At 44.5% G+C, this 20,426-nt stretch overlaps 1 protein-coding gene across 1 annotated transcript; it reads left to right on the plus strand.

Moving 5' to 3' along the window:
* Window positions 1–4,302: 4,302 nt before the first annotated feature.
* Window positions 4,303–19,331, plus strand: LOC124335982 (dipeptidase 1-like). The gene is made up of 10 exons (XM_046789485.1): window positions 4,303–4,737; window positions 9,723–9,882; window positions 10,256–10,388; window positions 11,653–11,803; window positions 11,952–12,021; window positions 14,667–14,843; window positions 16,410–16,494; window positions 16,882–16,957; window positions 17,083–17,221; window positions 18,520–19,331. The coding sequence occupies exons 1-10, from the start codon at window positions 4,397–4,399 to the stop codon at window positions 18,643–18,645; spliced, it is 1,458 nt and encodes a 485-aa protein (XP_046645441.1). The 5' UTR covers window positions 4,303–4,396; the 3' UTR covers window positions 18,646–19,331.
* The last annotated feature ends 1,095 nt before the right edge of the window (window positions 19,332–20,426 follow it).

Below are 20,426 nucleotides of genomic sequence, written 5' to 3' on the forward strand. Positions count from 1 at the left end.
TTGGATCGACGGAAACCAATGATAGACTTTGTATTTCTTTTCGTCACGTTTTTCATTCAAAGTAGATCATGGGGCTTTTCGTTAGCTTGTGGTTTTTTTTTCAGAATGACGTACCGCAATCTCTTTAGGTCACTTTTTAAAAATTTCCCTGCCAAGATTACACAAATGTTATTGAGCGTCCGACTTGGAAATGGGATATGATTCTATCGACCTTGTAATTCAATTAGTCTATTCCGCCTGTTACAAATGACTGGCCGAGACTATTGCGGCAGTAGCTATCGAGCGCAAGCCGAACTGTGATGGCAATTTTCAATCCTAGGTTTATCGCTGAATGATATTGATGTCATAAATCTCGTGAGTCACGTTAGTGATCTTCTCTATAGTCTTTCCCGTTTCTCCCAACGCCTCGATCCGGCCATTGGATCCATAATCTATTTGATATTTGAGCACATCCTCATCAGCTTTGACTTTTCTTTTCTTTCTTTTTTCCCCCTCTCCTTACCCCGCAGGCCGGCTAGCACCGCTAGCTCTTTATAGACCTATAAGAAGAAGAGTATTAGGTCTTAGAGCTCTCTCTCTCTCTAGTCTGAGGGAAATTCCGTCGCAGCTGTATGTCGACTTTTCTCTTTTGGGTGGGAGTAGTAGGAGGAGGAGGCTATAGTACCTATATACAAGTCTAAAAAGAAGAAGAAGATATCCCCGGCCATAGTATATACGTCCGTCCAGTTCCAGTCCCTGCGGCCTCGCAGCTCTCGACCTCGCCTTCTCTTTGCTCTAACTGATATTTTGATTAGAATGACTTTGAAGAGAGCCCTTGTGTATACAGAAAGGAACGCGTGGGGCTATTCTCCTCTGTATTTGAGTCTGGTACCTTTCAAGCAGGAGAACAGCAGAGCCCCTGCCCCTGCGAGCATCTTCAACTGGGAAATGGCCAACGCCAAAAAGATGAGAAAGAAGAAAAAGAGAATAAACGTTGCGTGTGTGTAAATATACTACACCGAGTGGTGTACAGTCGTTTGGCTGTCTTGAAGATCTTTCGCGAGCGCAGATAAATAAAAGTCTAGTACTACGGGGGAGAGCAATGTATATATTTACGTGGGGGAGTAGTGTATATTTTATTGAGTGTCGGGTGGACAAGCAGCGCAACACCTTCGTCTCTTTTCATCTTCTCTTTTTTCATTTATTCTTTTTCCGTTTTGTCTTTTTTTTTTAAACGGGACCCGCCGAGAAAGTCCCGTGCAATAACGAGATTGCTGCGTCGACAATGCACTACTACTACTACTACTCCTACCTACGCTTAAACTCTCTAGAGTGACACAGTCTAAGCCGCTCACGAAACGTCTGCGCCTTATTCTTTTTTTCTTTTCTTTTTCGGACATCACAGCAGCTCGGCTTATTTGATTCTATTCCGTTCGTTCGTTGCGATGTCAATATTCTTCTTCAACTTTGGCCGCCCCCCCCTCCCACTTCGCCCCCCGTGAGAATATGTGCAAAAGTCGTCGTCGAGTTGAAAGCTCCCCAGAAGCTGTTGGGATAGTGGACCATTTAGATTTCGTGACGCGTTATTTTGGACGATGGGGGCTGTTGCCGAGGGTGTGGGCTCTTCATCATCTCGACTGGCCTCCACAGTTTCCCTTTTCTTTTTGTTCTTCTTTCTTTCTTTTTTTTTCCGGCTCCTTTTGAGGCGCTCGTCCGCGTGATGGGATTCAATTCAATAACTCGGAATGATGGCCCAGAGATTCGGGGTGGCGCAAACAGTCGGGAGCCGCAACTCTATAGACTAGCCTAGCGATGACATGACGAGTGTGTATCAGTGCCGTATAGAAGCATCATCACCGACTGAGCGTGAAACCCCCCCGTTACTCCCACTCTCCATCCCAGCCCCTGTTTGGCTATGACGGGGCACGCGGATAGCTATGCTCGTGTCCCGTTGTGCATATCTCGTACAATCGTCTTGTGTACTGTATGTATAGGGCTGGGGGGAAAAGACGATGGCGCCAAAGGCACACACACAACACACACACGAACCAACTGAATTGCAATGCTGAAGCTGAATGGCGTATATATACGCACGTCTACCGTTTTCACGTGACATGTCGCCGGGAGAGTCGTCCATTTTTTTCCCCTTTTTCCTCCCAATTTCTTTTCGCTGCCTTTTTAGGCTCCTCCTCCTCTTGCACGGCCTATTGCATTTTATATAGGAGATTGCCTGGAATGAGATCAAGAAATATGGAAGGGAAAAAGAAAAAGAAACTAGCGAACGGGGAGAAATGTACATACATTGGCGGGAGACAGGCCAGCCAGCCAGCCAGCGCGTTCCCTCGACTGTCGACGCTCCTTCCTGCCGCCCTGGCCTCTCTCTCTTTGCTCTCACCTCCTGTCCTGTCTATAAATAATATGCGTCACCTTCAAAAGTGACATTTGGCGACGGGCTCCTACACAATCGACGCGCGGTCGTCTTCCTATTATTACATCAATGCATTTCTTTTTTCTTTTCTTTTTTGGGGGGTTGGTTGTTGTTGTTGGGGGGAAGTGCAGTTGATATAAAAAGGCGGTGCGGATGGATGGAGTTGCAAAGAAAGAGGGTCACGCGGAAACAGGAGGGTATACAGCAGCAGCCAAGAGATAAGAGCCGTAAAGACTGCAGTGTATAGGATCTCCTCTTGTGTGTGCGACGCATATACACAGTTCGCCATTGTGTGTGCGAGGGGGTCTGAAGAGGTTAGTCGAACAGGAGTCTCTCTCTCCTACAGACGTCTATACCGATATGTAATGTGAAAAGGTGTTATGCCACGCGCGAAAATCGATCCGCCCGCGTTCGCCCTCTACTATACTGTCGCTCAATATCTTCGTGCAAACTGTGCACGAGAGGCTTGAATGTCTGTTGACTGTTTTACTCCGACGGCGCCTATAGTACACTCCTCTCTCCTCTGCTCCATGGAGACACTTTCTCTATAGCTCCGTGTCTGCATACAATATAGTACTGTACAGACTCCTGGCTCCTCCTTTTTTAACTGAAGAGTTAAGACCTCCCCAACAGTAGCGAGGGAACTCTATGGGATTGCCATACTGTCGTATTATTATCTGCAAATAAACATTCGTTGAGTATGGTGGGCGACGGATCATGACGTAAGAGTCTAAATAACTGAGCATTGCGGCGCCTATGAACTTGTCGGTGAGTCTCGTAAGGAGCAGGCGAAACTAATGGATGCTAATTGCGCTATATCGCCCCTCCCCCACCCTCTCAAAGTTCATAGGAGCATCAAGATTTCTGGCAATGGATTGATAATTCAATAAATTGCTTAGTGGCCAAGTAGAAAACAGCTAAGCCGTTGCTGGGGGATCACAATAATTGGATGGCTCCTTTCAGGTTATAGCCTACTCGGCACATCTAAGCAGGCAAGAGAAACTTTGAAGCGAAACAAGTATCTGCAGATTTATTTATTTTCGCCAGAGGTTGAAAATTAATAATTAGCTTTGCGCAAATATCCGATTCGAGTCTTGGGATGGGAAGCTTTCATTACTTTAAATGAATTATGACCCATCTTGGATTCCTGTTGTAGAACGATTGGACGTTACCGAATCTCGTTCAAACTGAAAGGGCGCCTAATGTCAGACTATTTAGGAGATGGAAATGTTTAAAATACAAATTTAAGATTTCCCTGCTAGGCAAATGAAGCTTATGGCACTCGACTCTGAGGTACTCCCGTGTTCCTGTGCCTGGGGCGCCTTTACCGTTCCGCTTAATTATTTGACATGTTTATTGCCTGAAAAATTAAACGCGTTCAATAAATAAGTTTTCTTAATCGATCCTTTGTACTACTAAGAGTGCTAATCAAATTTTAGCGCAATTTGATTAACACTAACGTAACAATTAAATTTGTTAGAAATACCCGAACTTCTTGTAGTTTTTTTTTCCACACAAAGTAATGCGAACATGGGACTACTTTTCAACAAAAACTAAAAAAGAATAGTAACATTGTTCAAAGTCACACATTTCCAAACTTTAAAAACAAACATTGTCAAATGTTTTCTCTTTTAAAACTTAAAAAAATAAAAAAAATACAGTCTTACTCTAGTGTATCTCTAAAATCGCGAAAATGATCCGAAAGAACATAATTGTGTTAATAATACTGTTGTTGGGAGGGAGGGGGGAGGGTTACTCCATCGGATCCACGCGAATTGATTGCTTGGAAAACATATTTTGAGTTCTAGTCCTCAAGTTCGGTTGTACTATATCACAAACAGGAAAACATTATGGTATGTAGTTGAGATAACGAGACGCTATCAAGTTTCGGTCGTCGTTTATAGAGCTTCGCTGTGCATATAGTCTATATCTATCCGACTCTATAGCTGGAAGGGAAAGTGTTGTTGGGGTGGGCTTCTAGGGTGACTAATGATTAGCCTTGTTATTTTCATCTCTTTTCTTTTGCCTTTTTTTATTTGTTTTTATGTTGATCGACACCACGCAACGCTTTGGGATTCATTTTCTCGGCTGCTGCTGCTGCTGCTGCTTGATCCCAAACTTGACTCTTGCGCGCATTACGTCGATACACGCTCCCGCGAAGTAGCCGAAGTTGGCGGCAAGCAATGGTGCATTCTCTGCATGGCTCTCTTGGTTGCGCTGGGAACGGGCGTTGGCGTCGGCCTCCCATTGGCCTTACGATCCGGCTCGTCACTGCAAGAACGACTCATTGCCGCCCAGAACATCTTGGCTCAAGTGCCTCTCATTGACGGGTAGGTCATACAAAAGCGGAGAGCTTAAAAGCGCCTCTTAAATTCTTATTTTCCGTTTCCGTCCGTTTCTCCCCCTCCCCTTTGTGTGCGTGTGTGTGTGTGTGTGTGCCATTTTCAAGTCGAGTTTTTAGTGGCCCGTTGTCCCTTTTTTTTTTTATTTCGTTCGGCTCCATATTGCTCGTCAAAAGTTGCCCTTGTTTGCTTTCGGTTACAGTTGATGGCGCTTCCGCATCTCGTTAATTCCATCTCTCGGCATGCGAAATGGCGGCAAATGATTATTTGAAATGATGGAGTATTACAGTAAATATCTCACGTTGGCCCCAAAGTTATGTTAACCAGCTGGGGGTCGCGATGGACACTCTTCGAATGCTAATACAAATTTCCTTTCTTCTTTTCCTCTTTCTTTCTTTCTTTCTTTCTCTCCCTCGGATATCATTCATTCCTCGCCCAGCAATTCTCTTATATATCTTCTCTTCTTCTCTCCTGTTTTCTCGGAGACGAAAGGGGCCCTGCCACTCGTTTTCCACACCATAAAATCCCTCCTTATTCCTTTTTATATCTCCATTCGTCCTCTTTTTTATTGGTGGCCCTGGCGGTTCGCCGCTCTCTCTCTCTCTCTCAAGAAGAAAACTCTTCATCCGAGCCCCCCAACTACTTAGCTATTCGTTTTCTCATTCCCATTCTGTTCATCGCTTATTTTTTTTTCTTCTTCTTCTTCCTCTACTTTCATTTGAGTTTCTTTTCTTTCTTTCTTCTTCTTCGCCAGCTGTCGGGAAAGATCGGCAGCGGCTGGCGCTGACACATTGCCGTGCATAGCTGATTCATTTGATGATGAATACTGGATCGCATGCAAAATAGTTTCATTTGTAACAGCATCAGTCCCGAATAATGATGTGCCGCGACGACGACGCCACATCACTGCCAATGCCACTAGCGTAAAGACGTCAAGAACTATGCGAATAGTAATATATAGCGCATGTCTCTATATACACCGCGTACATGCATATATGAATGTATTGCTGTTCTGGATTGTTAGCCAAACTGTTTTCGGTGGTGTGCTGCTGCTGCTGCTGGATGGCTTCTTCCCACAGATGACGGAATGCGGCATCTAGTCAATGACAAGTTGATGTCGTCAAATCCGCCGTGTGATTCATCTGCACAGGGCGTGGCCGCATTGCGCGTCTGGCTCTTTTTTCGGTGTGGCCGGAGAGAACTTGACGGCAATATAGCTCAGTGGCCTAGACTTCTCCAACAGTTCGACTTTGGGTGCATCAGAGCCGGAATGTAACTGATTACTACTGTCTACTGGACTGGGGTAGACCCAACTGTACTAGCTGCTGCTGCTGTGTGGACACAGCCGTGTAGAGCATGTTTATGGATTAAGACACGCACAAAGTCTCTTGACGCGGATCCCGCCAGCAGCACTTGTACCAGTACCGGGAGCGGTTGATTATAAGGGATCTAAGGTAATGGGTTCAGCCTATTTTTCTTCCTCCTCGGGTTGTCTGGCGACACGGACCTCATCTCCAATGTAAATTGAATTAGGATTTGCTTGACTTGAGATACGTACCGGCCGTGCCACTGTAGACCGAATAAGCAGTCGGCACGGTGAAGATGAAAACCATCAGCTTGCATGCATAGATGTAACCAAACGATTGGCGTTGGGTTGAGGAATCAACTTGTTCGCGAGCGAGTGTCACTGAGAACGTGCGCCAGCCCAATCGGATTGTGTGAACTGCCGAATCCGCCAATTCTCTACTCGCACAATAATCGATTGATTTGATTTTATCCGTCTCCTTGTTCGGTCCCACAGTGGGTACTTTTGTTGGCACTGCAAAGTGCAAACCCATGGCCCAGCAACCACAAGCGACTTCGTCAACAAAACCCTAATTTGGAGCCCTATTTATCCTTTTTTAAAATTCAGTAGCACAGGCATGACACTGGGTTGTGGCCATTTGCGTCAGAGTAGCTACCAAGTTTGTCGTTAGACGGTTAGGAGCAGCAGAGAACTCGATCCGTGTCGGGATAAACTTTGAATTATTATTTTCTCATTTTTCCAAAAATATTTGACGTTGTCAATCAAGCGCATGCCGCATAGTTGCCATCCAAGCGACTGTCCGTCTATGATTGCTTTCAGAACAACTATTTACACGTTAGCACAACAGAAATTTCATTTTATTCCTGACGTCTGTCTAGCTTCTCTGAATTTAGCGACTTTCTGAATTTTCATTACGTTGTTCCCACTATCGCTTTGAATTATGCAAAATGGTTTTTTTCCAGGATCAATTAACTAGCTGTAAATGGATTTTTTTTTTTTTTTTCATTTGGGAGACTCTCGAGCTCTCGACTGCCAGCTATTTAATTTTCTTTTCTTTCCGTCATCAATTTGCCTCGCTTTCTTTATTCAGTGTATACACTCTCAATTAGCCGTAGCCCTTAACATAGTTGGGCCGAAGAAAAACAAAAGAAGATAAGACGAGAGAGCACGCTAAGCCGTTGTGTACAGTCGGCGTTTTCATTTACCTCAAGCCCACTCGTTTGCAATAAGATAAATCCATTACAGCAAATGAGTAGCTCTTTTTCTCCGAGTGAGGATCGTGGTGGTCGTTGCCCAATTCTCTTGGCTGACGCGTAGTAGTTCTCTCCTAGGAGTACACGCACTACTACTACTACTACTACTACTGTATAAGCAGGGGCCGCACCAGAGCTGTAGTAGTAGTTTCCCGGCTCCATCCGAGATCCGACAGGCTGCTCTCCGCTCTCTGTAATCCATCACGGATCGAGTTGCTGCCCATTAATATATATGTACAGACTCGCACACTGGGAAATGCCAGCGGAGCTGAGACGAAGAAATGGAAGTGAGCGACTGGAAGGGGCGGAATATATATGTATGTACAGTATAAGAATCCGCGATGGGAAAAAGAGAAATCGACAGAATGGCGATAGAAATGGGTAGGGAAAAAAAGGGTTAGAATGGGAGAATTCGACGTCGAAATGGAGAAAAGCTTTAGAGGAGAGTAGCAGCAGTATATACATAGAAAAAGAGAGAGAGAGAGACGAGATTGATATTCGAACTGAAGCCGTCTGCGATTTCGACTCTCCAAAAGTCATCAATTCAAGCGACGGATGTTTTGTTGCCGGAATGAAAAAGCCCTGGCGCTCCACGGGCGTCAGCAGTAGCAGCAACATATATTCATTCGTTCTATCGATTGAATGCAACGATGAGAAACAGGTCGGAAATGAGACCGGTCGAGCGGAAGAAAAGGTGCCGGATTCCGTATGTGAACAGCGGGCGCGCGTGTGTGTGTATATCCATGTCTATAACTATACACCGTATAATGTACCTGTGGTAGTAGCGTGTAAACTGATCGTACTCTGCTGCTACAATTTCACCAGGCGAAAGTATATCTATAGATTCACCGCAGCGATAATTTCACCTTTCACCAGTTATTATGTCCTTCCCGAAGGATCAACGCTTGTCCCGCACCTTATAATACGTACTTTTCACGTGCAATCGCATGCACAGCGGCACGATCACGTTGTGTCGGGATTTATTTAATCCCAGCCGTCGTTTCCTCCCCGCGCTATTCTACACTTTCAATCGATAACATCAAACTGTTGGCGACGGATGCTCCTGTCTAGTTTATCCTATTTTTTCCCACCCTCTTATCTTTTTTGTTTGTCCAAAACTCTCCATAATGTTCTTGCTGTGCCCGTCGGCTCGGCAATTTTCTGCCCATATTTTTCGATCCTTTTTTTTTTTATTTTTTCATTTTTCCTCCGGTCGCCGTAACTCTTTTGTGCGTCAACGCTGCTGCCTGCTGTGTTTGTGTGTGTACCTTCCCGTTTGTTTACTCACACGCTGCTCCTTCTCTTTTTCTTTTCCCCCCGACATGACACATCTATGTGGATTAGACGGAGTAATGTGTACCACCCGCGTGACCGCCATTCAGCGCGCTCGGGCGGACATTTTTTTTTCTTCTTTTCTCCCCGTGTGTGGGGACTTTTGAGGGGGTCGCGAGTCAATCAAATTTGGACGACCGGTTTGACTCAACGAGAAAGCAGCAGCACTGGCTGGTCGTCGTTGTCATTAGCCGCCAGGAGGGGCGGCATCTGATCTTTGACTCTTGGTTGACTCCTTAAACTTGACAGTCCCCAACTTTATCCCTTTCATCTCCGCTCATCTGTGCGATGTGATGACGTTCCTGGACGGGAGAGAGAATAATTCCGCCTGATGCGGAATCACGTCGTGACTGGCAGCGTGATTTCACCTTTCGTGGAAATGATCGGGACACTGCCCAGAGTGCTGGCAAAGCACAACAAGAAAACAAAAGGCATTGGCAGCTCTTTATAAAAACGCACACCCGTATTCATAGAATTGTTTGTTGTTGTTTTTTTTTGGGCTTGTTTGGCTAGCCATGTTTATAAGCTTTAGGTTTGTTGTTTTCTCCATCTCTCTCTTTGCCAACTTGACGTTTGTCTGACTGGCGGCGTTTCGGTAGTTTTCTCTCTTAACTGTTTGTTGTGTCTTTCGTTTTGTGTTTTTTCTTATTTTCTTGTTGAGAGAAGAGGAAGAAGAATGCTACTTGCTTGATGCTGATGCTTATTTCCGTTTTGTTTGCTTCTAATGCCGTTCTGGTTGGCTGGCTAAAATGCAGCGCAGACCCCGTCTGCTGCCAGCTTCCAATGTAATTACCGGCTCGACCGTAATGAACTTTATCGATTTACTACACGGCCCGTAAATGCACGGGGCAAGTGTCTCAAATGTTGCGACTTTTTTTTCTCTCTCTCACACACACATCACACACACACACGTATAAATGGTGTGTACAAACTCCTCTTCCAACTTTCATCGCCATCCATCCTGTTTGATGACCGAGCTGTTTCAAGCCGCGTAGTTTAATGACTTGACTCTCGGGCGACATTGAACTACTTGAATCTTTTGTTTCCTTTTCTTCTCTTTTCATGTGTGTGCCCCACTTCAGCCACAACGACATGCCGTGGAACATCCGCAAATTTGCCGGTGGTAAGCTCAACACGCTGAGGGCCCTAGAAACTGGCCTTCAACATCAAGACCCGTGGTCCAAGAGTGCCTGGTCGCATACGGATCTTCCCAGGCTGCGAGAGGGACGCGTCGGAGCCCAGGTATGTTCCAGTTAGTGTGCATACGAGTAGCAGACGTCTGGGGCTGTTACTCCGTCCTCCCTGACCCCCTCCATCAAAAGAACTTTTTGCAACCGCACAGCAGGAAAACGCGGATCCTGGTTCGCCTTGTTCGATCCGTGTTGTCCACGTTCGATACCCCGCAGTTCCTCCTTTTCTTTTTCTTTTTCTACGAGCATTTCAATGCGTTCGACTGTCTGTGTTTAAAAATCCCGCCAGCGTTAGCGTCCTCATTGTATAGCTCTGTATAGTGTATTAGTGTATAGTGGTGGATCCCGGAAGCGGGACTTTCGATCCATCTCATCACGACTGTATTATGTATTATGTACTATTCTTTCTTTTTTTGGACTTGCAGTTCTGGGCGGCTTACGTCCCTTGCGGTGCCCAGTATTTGGACGCCGTCAAACAAACGCTGGAGCAGATCGATTTGATCAAGCGAATGGTTGATCGATATTCGGACTATCTTCGATTAGCCGTCGATGCCAAAGGTGAGCCCAAAGAATTTCTCATAACTCTCTTCATTTGTCTGTATTACGTTTCAAAGTTCTGTACTATCAATAAGTTATCGATTTGAAAATTGGGTTGAATCCATCGTTCTTTTCCTGCTGTCCAACTAATGTTTAGAGAGTTGTAAGGACATCCATCGCATCTGAACTTGTCTATCTGTAGATCAAGCCAATCGAAATATCAATCGCAAGAGCTATACTCGAAAGAGAGGCCAGACGAGGAAAGATGCCGAGGTCTGGCATCATTCGTCTTTTGCCACCCAGCAACAGCAATGACTCTCGCAACTTTTGGGTGCCACATCCATTAATGTCGGATCCTGCCTGTCCCGTCTCTGGAGCCTGTAAGACTTTTTTTTACATGGAGGGTTGGCGGAAGGGAACTCTTTTCGGCGAAAGACCTGGGCGTTCGTAATTTAAGATAGATAGATAGCAGGTCAACTCACTCCTGATGTCCTGCCTAGTGTTTGGATAGGGAGAGACCCGTTATTTGCCTAATGGCAAAGTTTTGCTTGTCAAACGACAGCATCCACGAACGGACGCAGCGAATTTGCATTTGTGCTGCCGTCGCCCCCCAGCACGGACTTTGCTTCTACCACCGCCGCCGTATGTATGCATACTCGTCTGTTCCGTGAAGACGTCGTCGGCCTGACTGAATGTATATGTATACATATACAACAGACAGGATAGTAGATCACGGGACCTTTGTTCTCCTCAGTGTGTGTCTGTGTGTGTATGTAGTGGGTAGCTTTCGGCTGTCCCGGTCGTTGGCTGGCGATACTATATAGGTCGGCTTAGTATCGGGATTCTGCAGAGTCGTGCAGGACTATGCCAGTCTGAGCTTTTTTTTTTTTGTTCTTGTTTGACTCTGGCCGAGCAATCTCGCAGAGTGTGATTACGAGATAACAGGGCAGGGCAAACAGGATGGGGGAAAAAGGGGGAAAAAGAGATTGGGCAGGGAAGAATGGTTATGACGCAATCGATCGGACGAAACCAAAGAGATGCTCCGTGCTGCAATCAAGAAAGAAACAGAGCCCCATATCAACGGGTGGTGATATCGAGCAGAAAAGAGCGAAATAAGTAATGATTGCAGACATAAAAAAACCATACCACAAAACCCCAAAACAAAAACCGGAGAGTATAAGGGGATCGAGAGACGTGAAATAACAACATAACAACGTGTCGTGTACGGCTTATACCACCCTTCTCTGCTACAGCGTTGTATATGTGTTTGTATTTGTTTTTGCAGGCATTGAGGAATCACATCAGGAAGGACGGATAGCCAGTCTATTGGGCGTCGAGGGTGGCCACTCTCTGGGCAACAGCCTCGGCGTTTTGCGCACTTACTACGACCTCGGCATTCGTTACGTCACGCTCACCCATACGTGCAATACGCCGTGGTATGCTATTTTTTTTTAGACTTATTGAATTTGTTTGTTTTTTTTTCGATGATTTTCCCCCCCACAAAATAAGAATCCAATCAAGCGAATTGCTGATTTGTACCGGAAACTAACACTCGCTTTCGTTGTCGCTTTGTCTGGCTGTTAGGGCAGACTGTTCCATCGCCGAAGCCGATCCTCATCATCCGCGTGAAGGAGGACTCACCCACTTTGGCAAGGTTTGCAATTTTTAAATCCTTTTTTTTTTCTTTTTTGGTGAGCGCAGTGGTCAATATTACAGTATCTGGCTCTATGCCGCGCTGCTGGTCTCTCGACTGTTATATAACAATCCACTCAGAAAATTACTAGATAAACACATTTGTAGCTACTGTGTCCTCTGTGGGTGGAAACAACATAACAAATGGACGCGACAACCAACGACTCGGTTGCAATGTAATAAATAAAACATCTCCCTGGTGTCGACGAGCTTTAGGACAGTTATAGCACGCGGCTCTTCATTTGTGGGTGACGTTATCGAACGGTTATGTAAGGCGGCCGTTGACAACTTGGGGTGTGTAAGCGACTGAAATAGAATAGCCATTAAATAAATATGTGTAGGATTACATACAGGAATAAGTAGATACGTGAGCCAGTAGAGTGCGGAATAATGTTTGCATTCAATCCAGGGTACAAGTGAAACAGCCGTTCGTCGCCTTAAATCTATTATGGATTTGGTTTCTTTGCTATTTAAAATCTCCCTGTAAGTGCAGGATGTAATTCTGCTAGATTCTTCCAGCTGTAATTGATCCCCCCCCCCCCTCCCACCGACAAGTGCGATTGGCCTGAGAACGTGAAAAACTTTTTACTGGGCTCCCAGGTGTTTTCTTTACTGAAGGGAACTCCCGACTCATTTATCAATAAATAAGGAGATTTAAGAGGGAATAAATTGAATCATGCTGGGAACTTTGCAGACAGTATAGCAAGTTAATGTCATTTGGCGAAACAAAATAAACGAAAGAAAAGTGTAGCGATAGAGAAAAGGTGATAAATAACAAAGACAGAGAGACAGGTTTTTACAGAGACGTAGTACTAGATAAGACCCTTGCCATCATTTCGTGTCAATTGATGGTGTTCGCTGTGTACACATACAGAGCCGGAGAGCGTTCGTGGCCCTAATCCGAATCTTGAACACTACAATATAGTAGATATACATGTAAGAATACTGTATATGTATACTACTATTGCTTTTTTTTCTCTTCTCCTTTATTCCATCCCGTTTCCTTGAATGTACAGGTTCTCTCTTTCTTGTTCTCCTTTTGTCAACTGCTGCGTCGCTTTTCCTCCCTCAGGGAGATTGTCACAATCCATTTCCGCTATCCGGCGAGCAAGCGAACCTTACGTATAGATTTCTATAAATTCTTCTTCGTTTCTCCTCTGTGTGCCGTGTGCTATGGTGTAGAGCCGCTTACCTCACCGTCGTGTGTGTGTGTGTGTGTCCGGTGGACTCGACCCAACTGTCGAGTTCAATTCATCTTACTTCTCCTTGCATCCTTTTTTATTTCCCCCTTATTTCCTAGAGCCATTCTTTGGGGTCCCCTTTTTCCATTTGTTGGAGATCACGGGATCGTGAATGAAGCTGTTCAAGTAGATATAACATATTGTTAAGTCCTTCTTGCCGAGTACCCACGTTTCCTATTTTTTCTTATACATACGTACGTATACGTATGAGTGTGTACCTTTTACGCTTCGTGCGTCTGTACGTCTGTTTGTTCCGGTTGGATTTCTTTTGCTCCGTGTCCACTCAAAAGGAGGGGGGGGGGGCTTTGATGATGAATTGATCCCGCGGCGTTTTCGGTTGAATGAAGAGGGCTTCACAGACCACCGGCAGGTGATGAAAAGGATCGATCATAATTCTCACCTCCATTTCCACAACAGACGTCGGAAGACTTACAAAAGCGATTTGCGCACCACCGAGCAATCAACCAAAAAAACTGCGGACACGCGTTGAAAGAGCTCCCGCTACATGTTTCCACAGTGGCCGGAGCGAAATGCTCCGCACACATTCGCTGGATTAATCAACGTGAAATCGGGAATTTTGGTCGAATTCTCGGAAATAATAGTAATAATAATAATACAAAAAAAGGAAACTAGTATTATTTATCGACGATTGTGCGTCTCAAACGAAAAGATTGCGATAGATAGAAACGGGAAATCGACAAAAGAAGGAAAGTAGAAGAAGAAAAAGAAAGTGAAAAGATCTATATAGCGTCAAATCCCCAGCAAAAGCTAGAAAACTGCTGCATGTTGCCGAATGTACGGCTGCTTAGATGCACAGGACCGAAAGGCTGCCGAGTTTCTTTGCCTGCGTCGTAAGCCAAAGAGCGAGAGAGAGAGAGAAAAAAAAGTCTAGAATATAAGAGTTCCATCTTGATCTTAGCATATAAGAGGCTTACAATTCCCCGCTGTTCATCGAAGGATAGATCTATACGAGATATATATGTTTTTTTCTCTTCTCCTTTCTCTTTCCACCATCTTTTTTTTTCTTGTTTGCATTTTGTCGTCCAATGTTTATCTCTATTATACGCTAGCGTCTCTGGCGTCTTTATCTTTGATTTCGCTTTTCAATCATTTCCCATCCGTTTTTTCTTTTTTGTGTCGATCATCAAAATTTCCCCCCGTCTGCGCAATTTTCCGTCCTTTATTGATGGGTCGTTGTTGTCGACGAAAATTAAGCGAAAAGAGATTTCGCACTATTGTAATTATATTCTTACAATGTCGAACAAATGCGGCCCAACTCTCTATCGTACCTACACTGGGTAGTCGCACGGATTTGTGTGTCTTCTTCTCTTTGAGTTAAAATTCTTTTGATCATTATTATACGCAGCTGGTGATCAAAGAGATGAACCGACTTGGTGTCATAGTGGATCTCTCTCACGCATCTTCCGCTACCATGCACCACGCACTGGACGCCAGCCGGGCGCCCGTCATCTTTTCGCACTCGTCGACCCGTGCCCTCTGCAATATCACTCGCAACGTGCCGGACGAAGTTCTCAAAAGACTGGTAAAACTTGTTTTTCTCTAATATATGCAGACCTTTATTCATGTTGCTCCTGTCTCGAAACGTAGGAGACTACCATAAATAATAAATAGACTATAGTGGAAAGGAGACAGCATACCGCTGCAGGGAACACTGTAGGGCTCCTTGTTAGTCCTCCTGTAGGAGAAAGATCGAATGGAAGTCGTTGTACAAGAGAGTAGTATTCGCACTGCCGCCAATACCAGCAGGCAAGCAGGGATCAGAAGGGGGGAAAAAAAGTTGTTGTATGGTGAAACGAACGTGGCCGTCATTATCCTTTACTTATAAGGGATCAGTTTCGAAGGGAAAAGAAAACAACATTGATACAACTCTTGAAAGCCTCGACATTTCATTTATAGCCGAGCTGCTATATTCATTTATATAGGCCATTCTCCCGCAAAACTTCTTAGTCCAGTTCAGTCCAGTTATTTTCTAAGCTTTGAGATCTCTGGTTATTTTTCCACTTTATTTTATTTTCCTTCTTTCATTCGTGATTGCCGTTAGACATGTATATGTAGCTCACTGGATATCCTTGACTTTGGCAATAAGTAGCCGCGAGGACGGACACCTAATCGCTCCGTTGCTTTGGCCGTAGTCCTTGTGTATGTATGTGTACACTGTAAGTAACATAACGAGCGAAACTGTATATTCCATCGCCGGGGCGGTATATCACTGGGTAAAAATAAACACAAGCAGCCGAGTAATTAACGATTAAAAGCGCTGGCCCCAAAACTTTTCTTCTTCTTCATACTATGTGTGGGTGGAAAAGGGGGAGGAGGCCGGGTCGGGTTTTATATGGCATCTCATTTTCTTTTGTTATATGCTCTAGTAAGTAGTCGTAGTTGTTGTTTTTGTTATGTATACCCTCTCTCTCTCTCTCTCCTTGCCATCGAGTTGTCCAGACAACAGTCAACGACGGCCAACCCGCCAGCTATAGTCGTTCCCATTACAAGTTTTGTTGGCCACAGATGGAGCGGCAAAACGGACCTGTGTAAAGGACGACGACGTATAAAAGACGGTCTCTTAACTCGAGAGAAATAAGTAAATAAACGGGAAATGAGTCCCGAAAACGGAGAAAGAGAGAAAGAAAGAGAGAGAGAGAGAAAAAAAGAAGAAAGTTGCATGTTTCTACGAAAGCGTCGTCTCGGTCGATTATTGGATGAAATGTCCGACTTTTCTCATTGCCGATCGTATAGACTTCACAACAACGGTAATAACTGCGAGAGCGCGCAGATCTCAAGATTCCCAGAAAGGAAAGTAATCTGAGGAATTGAAGGTGATGTTCATTCGTCGGCTCTTATAAATGGAGCAGTGCGCGCGTAGGAGTTGGGCGTATCGATTCATCCGTCTGTGTCTACGGATCTTTATATATACTAAGCCATTACGGGGTGGGGGCAGAATGCACTATATAGGAGGCCTATTCTATATACCTTTTTGCCATGCTGACCCTGGGTTGGTTGCCTTTTGTTCGATTGTTGATCCTGTATTGACTTTCTCTCTCTCTTTGGCTGCTGTTGTGCCGGCTGGCCTTGTTTGCTCACGATTTTTTAGGTGACCAACGGTGGAATAGTGATGGTGAGCTTCTTCAGCCTCTTCGTCAGTTGTAACAAGACAAGCACCATCCCGGACGTCGTTGGTAAGTGTCTCGTCAGAGTTTCGTGGGTGTTTTTTTCTCGCCGTAGTATCACAGCATTCCATCGTCACATGCGACCCCGTCTTCCCTCAATGCCTCTCTGCGACAGGAGCACTATACATTGATTTTCTCTTGTTTTTCACTTTCCTTTTTATTTCTGTTATTTTATACCTGTCCGTTGTCCTTCCTCCTCAACTTGAGATAGTATTACCGTAATGTACAAAAGGTTAAGTATAAGCTCATCTTTCGGTTTCTTCATTCCCTTTTTTTTTCTCTTGCGATTGATTCGATTTTCTCTTTTTTGTCCGACTTGACTCGTCTTGTCACTATGTTTGGACACGAACTCCATATCCTGCCGATGGACACACGGTCGTCTCTCTACAAAATCAGCTCACATCAATCACATCCGGCGCGTCGCTGGAATCGACCACGTCGGCATCGGTGCCGGTTACGACGGCATCAACACGTACGTATCTTATTTCGGTTTCCACTGGGGGGAATGTAATTGATTTGCCCACCTCGCTTGTTGTCTTTTTATTCCATTCACCGTTGGTGTTCATGCCTGATATTGACTTTTTCTTTTTCTGATAGGACACCTCAAGGATTGGAGGATGTCTCCAAGTATCCGTACCTCTTCGCCGAACTGTTGCAGGATCCAACGTGGACGGAAGAGGATTTGAGGAAACTAGCCGGATTAAACTTTCTCCGAGTCTTTCGACAAGTTGAAAAGGTACCACCCACACTTCTCCATCAAGCTTATATAGTAAGGGTAGGTAGTAGGTGGGTAGTATGGGAGTAGATTACGGTGCTTAATGAACAAGTTCTTTGCATACAATTAATGTGACTTGGTTTTTTAATGAGCGTTGATGGATTTGGGAAACGATAACGGCTTCACTCTCTCTTTTTTGTAATTTACTGGCGGATTGACGGCGTCATTCAATTTTTTTTTTTTTTTTTTTTTTTAATGCACCAGGCTGATGAATTTAACGATTTGAATTGACTCGGCAGTTTTTTGTTTTGGGAGAAAATAAGGGGCTAGGCGAACAATGTGGTCGAAGCAAGTTCCCTGTTAGGCCCTACAGTTGCTATACGGTTGCGCACATAATAAAAAATGGACTATTATGGTTAAAAATCCATAAATTTTTGTTTCACGCGTTTGGCAGTCGCCTTCCGATTACTGTCAGTGTTGGCTGGCCTTCCATTTGTTTCCATCACGGAGCCTCTGGATTGAAAACCTGCAATCTCCTTATCACCCCGTTTAGCTACTTTTTCATTACCCCATCACTTTCATCTGCATTGTTTGTCTGATTTTTTTAACCCTGTTCTCTTACTTTCATTTTTGTTCGAGAATAATAAAAAAAAAACGGATATCGTGAGCGTGATTATGTAGGGAATACATAAATCCCGAAATCCGGCACTTGAATACCAAAAATAAAATTTAAGCAAAAAAAAAAAAAGGAAACTATACAGAGAGGGGTTCACGTCCTGGGATAGTTTCAATGCACTGCAAGGAAGCAAGGGATTTCCTACTTTGAATAAATCATTCGCAGCCATAGCCCGGTTATTCCGTTGTTTTTTATTCGATGTGAGGAAGCGCCATCGGAGCGTGAGTTTGTTAGCAGAGAGCTCTCTCCTCCTCATCCGTCTTCTCGTCGTTCCTCCTTCCTGGTTCTGAGAGTCTTACTTTGCTGTCTCTCAATTTGTTTTTATAAATAATATGCGACGGAATGAAGAGAGAAAACAGCGATACTACATGGGAAAGGGACCGCCGAGAGCGGTCGGGATTGGTTGCTGTAATAGGACCAAAGTGCTCGTGCGCACCTGACTGGTCCCATTCTGATATGGTAGAGACACAGCCATCTGGATCGATCGGACGTGAACTGGCCTCCCTCGCTATTACCCTCTATGCACACTGCATTCCTACGCTAATGCATAATGGCCGGAAGTTTGCCCAGCTATGCGGGTCGTCTTTAATGCAAACGCTGAATTCTTCACGATTTGACATTCATTTTTTTTTGTTGGCTCAAGGTTCGTGAAGATCTTCGACGAGCCAACGCCTTGGCCGACGAGACGTCCATCACCAACGAAGAGCTGAAGGGGCAACTGCAGTGCATTTATCAGGAGCGCAGCGCTGTGCAGTCGGTCGTTACCTGATGAGAGAGAGAAACCCCCCACCGCTGGAATGTACACATTAAATACAATTACCTATTCACCAAACCAACAACTTTTTCTTCCCAACCAGTGTCTCTATCGTCATCCGCCCAAAAATATTTTCTTCCCTAGCCCACCCACAATCTCCCACCCTCCCCACCTGATCTGATCTGATATTGATGTACATATTTACATGCGTTTCTTGGCGAGATCCTGATATTTTTGACTCTGTTCGCTCCGTTGGCCTTTCGGTTTTACAGATTTTTATTTGAACCCGAGTTTGTCTGTTGCGTTGTTGTTGTTGTTGTTGCTGCTGTTGCTGCTGTGCTTTTTTCCCACACACGCGAAAGTGATGGCCGAAAATGGGTACAGTACACACATACCGGCACGTGCAGCGAGAGTTGTGCAGCAGCAGTGAAATATGTTATTCCCGATTTCAATTTTCTTTTACACGATTCCCCTTCGCAAGCAATCACGATGGCGCCGAATATTGAATCCCAACGTTTCACGATTGGTTGTTATTCCTTCGTGGCCCATTTTTGTTTTTCTTGTAATAATAATATTCTATTTTTCGTTATATCCTTCATTGTCGACGCCCGTTTCTCCTGCCTACCGTGTAGGCGCGGACAAGTGTGAAATCCATTTGTATTTGATAACACTTTTGTTGACATAAACGGTCCGAAATTTCAGATGGATGAAAATGAACTTGAAAACGAATGGTAGGGCGTCACATTTAAGACGGAAATGCGTCCGCGTAAAGGGACTCGCGTTTCAATAAGAATCATTTATATCTATTGCAATTGTTATCGAGACCATTAGTCCGAATGGAAACTTTTCACTCAGTTTATAAAGTTCAATTAACTGCTGTGTTTTTCTTTGGCCCGTGATTTTTCTACTTTTAGTGAGCAAGTCGTTAGCTGAGACAACTTTTTCCTCGTAGCCTGTGTAATTCAAAAGAAACGGTGACTACCAACGAAAAAAGGAAGAAAAGAGACTTTCATAACGAAACTTCCTTTGTTGTACTTCCATGTATTGCTGGCCGATTTCTTCTTTTTTTTTTATTTCAGAGAGAGCGGATCCATATCTAGTCCTGTGTCATATTTTACTTCTCGTTACGAAAGTTTGCTGCTGAAAAGTTAAGAGTCCGAACGAGTCAAGCAATCCACGCATCCACCGACAACTTTGGTACGCGCAAAACCCCCTCTAAAAAAATCAGACGAATTTCTTTTTGTGTGACGTTCAACAGTTCGACAGCGATATTGAGTTTTCGTCCAGACTCTTGTCAATCTGACATTATCAGGAAACTTCCTAAATTTGATCAATCTGAAATTGATCTGAAATTGGGAAATAGAACTCCATTATCGACAGCTATTCCAATTTGAGCCAAACGTCAAAGTATATAGAGAGTGTGGGGGAAGGGCGACATGAAACTTGGTACCCCCCACAAAAAACAACTTTTGAAAGAAAAACTAATTTGCTCCGTTTTTATAACACTATTTCAAATTGTGGGAGCCAAGTCTAGTCCTTCTCGAAATTCTTGAATGTTTGAACGAATGCGAATAGGAATTCGTGCCGAGAGACATGTATAGAATGTAAAAGTAATACGATTTCATGCTCTACAAGTTGCTACTGCCTGAAAGGAGGTGGAAAAGTTGGATGAAGTTCTCGTTTCTTGATAAGCGGAATGATTTTCGTTCGAAACCTGCTCTTCAGTTCTCGCTTGCCTGCTGCTGTTTCTTGATACAACGGTCGCAATGAACATCCGCTATGAATAGCGCTGCCTC

The sequence above is a fragment of the Daphnia pulicaria genome, chromosome 4 (assembly GCF_021234035.1).
Source record: "Daphnia pulicaria isolate SC F1-1A chromosome 4, SC_F0-13Bv2, whole genome shotgun sequence".
Classification (NCBI taxonomy): Eukaryota; Metazoa; Arthropoda; class Branchiopoda; order Diplostraca; family Daphniidae; genus Daphnia; species Daphnia pulicaria.

Coding starts and splice junctions, on each gene's coding strand:
- LOC124335982 (XM_046789485.1), top strand. CDS start 4,397: ATGATTAGCCTTGTTATTTTCATCTCTTTTCTTTTGCCTTTTTTTATT. Junction 11,804..11,951: donor CATACGTGCAATACGCCGTG/GTATGCTATTTT, acceptor TCTGGCTGTTAG/GGCAGACTGTTCCATCGCCG. Junction 16,495..16,881: donor CACCATCCCGGACGTCGTTG/GTAAGTGTCTCG, acceptor CTACAAAATCAG/CTCACATCAATCACATCCGG.